Source organism: Cucurbita pepo, chromosome LG01 (assembly GCF_002806865.2).
Source record: "Cucurbita pepo subsp. pepo cultivar mu-cu-16 chromosome LG01, ASM280686v2, whole genome shotgun sequence".
NCBI lineage: Eukaryota > Viridiplantae > Streptophyta > Magnoliopsida > Cucurbitales > Cucurbitaceae > Cucurbita > Cucurbita pepo.
Window position 1 is genome coordinate 4909891 of NC_036638.1, and position 8106 is coordinate 4917996.

The 8106-nt window shown below is 36.0% G+C and overlaps 3 protein-coding genes across 3 annotated transcripts; all 3 read left to right on the forward strand.

Moving 5' to 3' along the window:
• The first annotated feature begins 242 nt into the window (after positions 1 to 242).
• Positions 243 to 1668, forward strand: LOC111799913 (expansin-A12). The gene is made up of 3 exons (XM_023683432.1): positions 243 to 557; positions 868 to 1177; positions 1273 to 1668. The coding sequence occupies exons 1-3, from the start codon at positions 398 to 400 to the stop codon at positions 1583 to 1585; spliced, it is 783 nt and encodes a 260-aa protein (XP_023539200.1). The 5' UTR covers positions 243 to 397; the 3' UTR covers positions 1586 to 1668.
• A 546-nt stretch (positions 1669 to 2214) lies between these two features.
• On the forward strand, positions 2215 to 4486 carry LOC111805239 (pentatricopeptide repeat-containing protein At4g21705, mitochondrial-like). The gene is made up of 3 exons (XM_023690214.1): positions 2215 to 2220; positions 2271 to 2672; positions 3091 to 4486. Exons 1-3 carry the CDS (start codon positions 2215 to 2217, stop codon positions 4294 to 4296), a joined length of 1614 nt encoding a protein of 537 aa, XP_023545982.1. The 3' UTR covers positions 4297 to 4486.
• A 454-nt stretch (positions 4487 to 4940) lies between these two features.
• On the forward strand, positions 4941 to 8002 carry LOC111779941 (vicilin-like seed storage protein At2g18540). Its single transcript, XM_023660151.1, has 8 exons — positions 4941 to 5624; positions 5732 to 5777; positions 6163 to 6212; positions 6381 to 6422; positions 6733 to 6846; positions 7316 to 7394; positions 7473 to 7544; positions 7623 to 8002. The coding sequence occupies exons 1-8, from the start codon at positions 5002 to 5004 to the stop codon at positions 7668 to 7670; spliced, it is 1074 nt and encodes a 357-aa protein (XP_023515919.1). The 5' UTR covers positions 4941 to 5001; the 3' UTR covers positions 7671 to 8002.
• Positions 8003 to 8106: the final 104 nt, after the last annotated feature.

The window sequence follows — 8106 nt, forward strand, 5'->3', positions numbered from 1 at the left end:
AAAAAAAAAAAAAAAAAAAAAAAAAAAAAAAAAAAAAAAAAAAAAAAAAAAAAAAAAAAAGAATTGCATGTGGATGAATTGGTTGGAAATTAAGGTAATAAATCACCGACAAAATTAAGTAAGAGAAAAACAAAAGATTCAAAACCTCACATGCCATTGCTCTTACACTGTCTGATCATTCTCACACGTAACCGTACATATCTCTCTGTACTTTGATCTTCATCTCCAAAACCGCGTTCTCAGTTTATATATATATATATATATATTTCTATACCTTCACCGACAACCTTCCTTTCTGCCACTATAAATGGAGCCATAACATTAGCATTCTACGTACACATTTATAATTTCCCTTTTGTTCTTATTAATTTTCTGTTTGTTTCTCGGGAAAATTTACATGATGGTAGCCATGGTTTATGGGAATGGTGGGTTTGTTTGGGTTTTGTATGCGTTGTTTTTCATGGTGGTCGGTGGGTCCTTCGTCCATGGGGACGGTGGTGCTTGGCTTCATGCTCATGCAACTTTCTATGGAGCTGATCAAAACCCTACTAGCCTTGGTGAGTCTTTGAATGAAATAATTATTAAATGAGATTTAAAATATATATATATATATATATATTTTGAATTAAAAAATTAACTTTTAAAAATATTTCTAAAAGGTACTCTAAAATTAAGAAAATTGTTAGTACACATGTTTCCAATAATTTAAGAAAATGCACAATTTATTAATCATACATATCTGGCAATCAACTTTAATATTTGAACATTATGCCATTTAATCATTTTCTTGATATATATATATATATATATAAAAGAAAATAATATTATTAATATTGTAATAAAGTTATGTGATTATTTATTAATCAGGAGGAGCATGTGGTTACGACAATACATTTCATGCCGGATTTGGAATAAACACGGCGGCGGTGAGCGGCGCACTTTTCAGAGGAGGAGAGGCTTGCGGCGCTTGCTTCCTAGTAATTTGCAACTACAACGTGGACCCCAAGTGGTGTCTCCGCCGCCGCGCCGTCGCCATCACCGCCACAAACTTCTGCCCCTCCAATAACAACGGGGGCTGGTGCGACCCACCTCGCGCGCACTTCGACATGTCGTCACCTGCCTTTCTTACCATTGCTCGGCAAGGCAACGAAGGGATCGTCCCTGTCCTTTACAAGAGGTATAACATGATACAATATTTAGTAAGTTGGTAGAAATTTAAATAAAACGTTCAATTTTTTTTAATATATAGTTTTAAATGTTGTATTTTTAAAGGGTAAGTTGTAGAAGGAAGGGAGGAGTTCGATTCACTTTGAGAGGACAATCAAACTTCAATATGGTGATGATATCGAACGTCGGTGGCAGTGGCGACGTGAAGGCTGCATGGGTTAAAGGGTCAAGGACGAGGACGTGGATGCCCATGCATCGTAATTGGGGGGCAAACTGGCAAGCCAATGTCGACCTTCGAAACCAAAGAATGTCGTTTAAGGTTACTCTAATAGATGGGAGGACATTGGAGTTTGTCAATGTGGTTCCTTCCTCTTGGAGGTTTGGACAGACGTTTTCTTCCATGATTCAGTTTTCTTAGGGCTCCAACCTTCATGTTTGATCATTCATTCTTTTTTACTTGTTTTTATTAAAATTGATTTCAAGTTTATTTTCTTCTTGAAATTATAGTGGGTGAATTTTATATCATTATAATATAATGATATAAAACAATAATTATATTGAATTTATAATTCTTCCACCTTAATTTTCCATGACTTATGTATTATTTAGATCTATCATTTCATATTTCATATTTCTTTTATGTAATGTTCAAATTACGACATGTTATGACACATCTTATAAATAATTTTGAAATTTAGTCACAAACGTCAATTAACCAAAGAATATAATTTATTAAGGAAAGAATATGTTTACTTATTCAAATCTTTTACACTTCAAATAATTTTAATAGGGAAAGTGATATATATATTAAATAAAAATAATAATTATTTATCTTAAATTTTGCTCATTTTAATTACATAATATTGATGTAAATACATTTGAAAGAAATTTGTTGAAAAGGAAACTATACTAGTTATAAATTAAAATAATCTTACTAACTTAAAAGTGCTTCAAAAATTAGATTTATTTTATTTTTTAAAATCACTTGGAGATGAATTATTTAATAATAATTTTTTTTAAAAAAAATTAACTGGAAATGGTTGAGACATGAAAGTGAGAAATAAATAAAAGATGTTTATAGAGACGTACGATTACAACCCTAGAAACTATTTATTCTATTTCAAACGCTGGAGGTGGCGCTCAAAACTGTCGAAACTCGATTTTATTTCCTTTTTTTCCTGAAATTGGAGGTTTCCGGAGCTCCGGCCTTGGCGGCGGCATTGGCAATGTTCAAAATCTTGAGGAGCTTTTCTTCAGGTTTCACGAGAACGGCAAGAACGGAGACAGATGCATTCTGTTTTGTAGCGTTGAGATTATACAGCGCGAGACGAACCTGCAACCGAAGAAACCTCTTCGCCAGGATCAGTCCTCTCGGTTCTCCTGAGCTTAGTGTAGTTCCGATTCTTGATCAGTGGATTCAGGAAGGCAGGATGATCAAGGACTTTGAGATGCGGAGAATCGTTCGCGACCTTCGTAATTGCCGGCGGTATGGCCAAGCCCTTGAGGTGAGCGCAATTGAATAACACACTCTAATTTCTGCTTGATCTTTTGCCATTTCCCGTTAAAGGAATGTTTGTATTGTACATGATGTCTGTTGGATGGAGTAAAATTCGTGTGTTTTTATTGAATGAATGATGTTGAGAGAGGATTCTCAAATCGATTGATTGATGAAAATATTGTGGACGAAGGCAACAAACTGGAATTTCGCGTTTTGAATTCTGAAGTAATCACATGTAGTCAAGTTAATTGTGGTTTTTGATTCTAGCAGTTGTAATGCATTAGTTGCAGTTTCACTAGGTTGATGTCCTAAATTGCTCTCTTCCCATTTGGTTTTTCATCAATCCTAGATCTTATTTTTGAAATATCTATTAGATTTCTGGATATTTGATCATTTGATCTTCTTTTGGATTATTCAAATTGAAGGTGTCTGAATGGATGCGTAGCAAGGGACTTTTTTCCTTTACAACTAGAGACTTTGCTGTACAGCTTGATCTGATCGGCCGAGTTCAGGGGCTCGATTCTGCAGAGAAGTATTTCAGCAGTGTTTCTAACCAAGAGGAAATTGGTAAACTCTATGGTGCTCTTCTAAATTGTTATGTCAGGGAAGGCCTTGTAGATAAGGCCCTTTCCCATATGCAGAAGATGAAAGAGATGGGTTTTGCTTCCTCTCCCCTCTGCTACAATGATATAATGTGTCTATATTTGAACACTGGCCAGGTCGATAAAGTTCCGAATGTACTTTCTGAAATGAAGGAGAATGGTGTTCTTCCTGACAATTATAGCTATAGAATTTGCATCAGTTCTTATGGAGCTAGGTCTGATCTAATCGGTATGCTGAAGGTTTTGAGAGAAATGGAGAGTCAAACTCACATATCTATGGACTGGACTACTTATTCAATGGTTGCCAATTTTTTCATAAAGGCTGGTATGCACGAGCAAGCAATGAGTTACCTTCGGAAATGCGAGGACAAGGTCAACCAAGACGCTCTCGGCTTCAATCACCTCATTTCACTTTACACCAGTCTGGGACGTAAAGACGAAGTAATGAGACTGTGGGCTCTCCAAAAGAAGTGCAAGAAGCAAGTCAATAGGGATTATATAACCATGTTGGGTTGTTTGGTTAAGCTTGAGTTTCTTGAGGAAGCTGAGAAATTGGTCAAGGAATGGGAGTCATCTTGCGAGTGTTATGATTTTCGAGTTCCGAATGTTCTTCTCATCGGATACTCGCAAAGGGGGCTAATTGAAAGAGCAGAAAAGATGCTTCAAAACATCATCAGTGATGGGAGGATCCCACCACCCAATAGTTGGGGCATTATTGCAGCAGGGTACTTGGAGAAGCAGAACCCGGAGAGAGCTTTCAAGTGCATGAAGGAAGCTGTAGCTGTACAAGAGCAAAACAAAGGGTGGAGGCCCAAACCTAGCGTCTTATCAAGCATACTGCGATGGCTATCTGAAAATGGAAGATATGAGGAGCTGAAAGAGTTTCTGAGCTCATTGAAGACTGTTCCTTCCATGGACGGAAAACTAAGTAATGCCTTCGATGAGCTTCTGGAAACCTTAAAAAACAATGATGAAACAACGGCCGATGCTCTTAAGAAATCACAACCTTGTTTAGCTCAGGTAGATTAATGGTATGGAAGGTAGTATCTTATAGGTAGTATGTGTATATAATTTAAATTAGAACTCATAAGAGACCAGTTGTCAAGTGGTGGGTTAATTCTTATTGAGTTGGTCGGATTTAGATAATAGATCTGTATTTTAATGCCACATCATATTTTGTTACATAAAATATAATGGATACTAATCATTATTTTCTTAATCCTATTTTGATCTACGTATTANTTTTTTTTTTTTTTTTTTTTTTTTTTTTTTTTTTTTTTTTTTTTTTTTAGTTTTTAATTTAAGAGCCTATTAAACACAAAAACTTGTAATTTAAACTTGCAATTTAATCAATAATTATTTTTGCTAAATATGTATTTTATTCCCTAATGTTTGAGTTTTTTTTTTTTAATAATTTAGTTTTCAATATACTTTGAGGATATATGCCACATTTAAAATTCTCCCTCACTTATTTTTAGCTTCAGCAAAAATAATCACATCAATATTTATAATCATTCAATTTTAATATTTATTCACGAGAATTGAATGATTAAAAAAAAATAGATTTTTTTTTCTCTTTTTAAATTTGGGCTTTGGATCTAAAGAGATGGCCCATCGGGCCGACTAATGCATCACAATGTATGTAAAGAGAAGCTTGCATCTCGCGTCTTTCGACTACCATTTTCCATTGTTCTTGTTCCAACGCCTCCTCAAATTCTCTAAACCCAAACTAAAATGGCCAGAGATCGAAATGGTGAGCTATCTAATAAGAGAGGAAGTTCCGACAACGACGAGGACAGCGGAGGAGGAGTAGGAGGAGTAGGAGGAGAAGACAACGAGGCTCCGTCGAAGAGAAATTCTGGCAGGAGTTCCGATGTGGAAGAAGGGCGAAAACGCAGCAAATCAAGAAGAAAATCGCGGGACAGTTCGGATTCCGACGAAAAACATGACAGGAAACGCGGGAAGAGTTCGGTAAGAAAGGGCAAGTCCCGCAGACGATACAGTAGTAGTGAGGAGGATTCTGATTCCGAGGATGCGGAATCTGAAAGCTCGGAGTCTGATTCGGATTCGGAGCACTCCGACGCGGAATCAGCGTCTAATAGTTCGGGTTCGGAAGGCGAGAGCGAGGAGGAGAGGAGGAGGAGGAAGAGGAAGGAAAGGAGGAGAAGAAGAGAAAAGGAGGAGAGAGAGCGGAAGAGGAGGAGAAAAGAGAAGGAGAAGAAGAGAAGGAGAAAAGAGAAGGAGGAAGAGAAACGAAGGAAGGAAAAGAAAAAGAAGGAGAAGAAGGAACGGGGAAAGAAGGGGGCTGTGACGAATTCGTGGGGAAAATACGGGATTATCAAAGAAACTGATATGTGGTATGTAAACAATGAATTCCATATATATTTCTATATTGGTTCATGGTTTTTTCTGCACAACCATTTTTTTACTCCTTGCAACTTGTTCTTACTGACTATATTTGTAGGAACAAGCGACCAGAGTTCACTGCATGGCTGGCTGAAATTAAAAAGGTAAATTGGTTTATGCTCAATATTTTCCATGAGCTCAGTAATACTTTCTTATGACATTTGTTAGCTGTAGTATTATCCTGTTATTGCCATTATCAAGGTTGTGGAATAGATGATAGCTCTATGCTATGGTTGAATTTCCTTCAATACAATGGTGCTAACCTCAGTATTTCTTCAATATATGGATCTGAATTAACTAAAACCAATTAATTTTGATGTTACTCAATCCAGATAACCCCCTTTTGCTGTTTTTGGACTCAAATTACTTTAGTAGTGTGCATATTCTTTTGATTGAACATGAGAGTCTTCCAAGTTTGGAGGAATTTATGATCTACGTAGTTGTGGTATTTTTACTAATTATATTCTTTGAATGTTCCATTGCACATAGGTGAACTTGGAAAGTCTAGCTAATTGGGAAGAGAAGCAGATGTTTAAGGAGTAAGTACATGTACTGATCGTGTTTAGTTTACTCCTCAAAATCATGACTCTTGAAGATAGCTGTTTATATTTAATTCTTGAATTGTCACTTAAATCTATATTTGAAAAAAATAATAAATTTTTTAAATAACTTTAATCTTGCTCATCTTGTGATGATTGTTTGTACAGATTCATGGAGGACCATAACACGGCCACTTTCCCATCTAAAAAGTAAGGTTCTGAGTGCTTTTTTTTGTATGTGCAGCTGATATATTATTGTTTGAGAAGGTCGTGTGAAAGAAATGGACAAAAAATGCTAGATGAAACATTACTGTGGTCAATATTTCTTGTAGGGTTGTATAATACTTTAAATTCGAGCTCTATTTTTATCTTGTGTAAGAACTGAAGTTTTTCTTTGAAGATCAACTCATCTACTCGTGTTAATCCTGCTTTCACTTATTAGATGGGTATTCATTTTGTTGCTCGAAAGGAAGCCATCCATCATTCGATCCACTTGTATTTTTATGTTATGTGATTTCAGGTACTACAATCTTGATGCCTATTACCAGCATAAAATGCTAAAAGATATGAAGAAAGGCCACAAAAAGATTTTGGCTGGGGAACGCACAGTGTTTGATGATGAAGAACAGAGGAGGTACTTTCTTCTTTTCTTCCTCTTTCCTTTTGAGGGCCTCATATTTGGAAATTTTGTTCATTTGGTGGTTGAGCATGGATGATGATGATGGAGCTTTACCACTCTTCAAGAATTCACAAGGAAATTCTTTATTCAGTTTTCCAAAGTAATTCAAGCTTAAGAAACTATCAACGAACTAACTAAAAAACCGACAATTACACCAAAAAGCTGTTTAAGAAACTAGCAAACTATTACTTAAATTAATTAACCAATTCTCTAACTCACTACATCATTTGGAGTGATGTCTTGTTCCTGGAGTTAATATGTAACTATTATTAAATTGTATCATGTGGTCTATGTTGACTTCCCCCACGGCCACACCCCTAGAAAGAAAGTAAAACAATGAAAAGAAGAATAGAAAGAAAGAGATGGTCAAGTTGTTTCGAATATTATCTGCTGGTTCAGTTAATAATTTCACTCGATTCTTCAGGCAAGAACTACTCGTGGAACGTGAAAAACACAAGGAGGAACAAGTGGAAGCCCTAAAGCGCTCGATGCAGACTGGAATGGTCAGTGATTTTAGTCTCTGGAAGTAGGTTTTGGATTATCAAATTTTATTGCAAGTTTCTAACATCCATACTTCACAGGCACAAGCAATGAAAGAACAAGCTCGACTGAGGGAGGAGATGGCTTACCAGTATAAGCTTGGAAACTTCGAGGTAGGCATAAATGTGAACAAAGTTCTCTTGTAGTTTCATTTGGATGCAATCTCAAGGCTCTTCTTGAATTTATCATAGGCTGCAGCTGCCATCCAGCGAAGATTGGACCCAGATGTTGCCCTGTAAGAGAAGAGTCTGTGTTTTGCTCGAACGTCTCGTGTTTAGTACTACATGGTTCGACACTGCAAGAACTCTGAAGTCCTTGAATGTCGTGTTTGGATTTGCAACAAAGGGAAGCTCTCCAACCCAATGATTTGGAATTACCTAAGTAAATTTGTAGCAAGCATCCCATGATAGTGCATGAGTGGTTTTAACTTGTCATAACGTTTTGTATGGTAAAAAGAAAAACATTTCCGTTGCCATAATTAATCGTAGTCATAGTTAGCAGCCAAAATGTGGATCATGAATTTGATGGTATGTCTTCCCTCAGAAATGGAAGTTTTGGCATATTTAGCAAATTTCTTTTGTGCAAAGGTCTGAACAAATGGGTAGGATTTTTTTTTTTTTTTTTTTTTTTTTTTTTTTTTTTTTTTTTTTTTTTTTTTTTTTTTTTTTTTTTTTT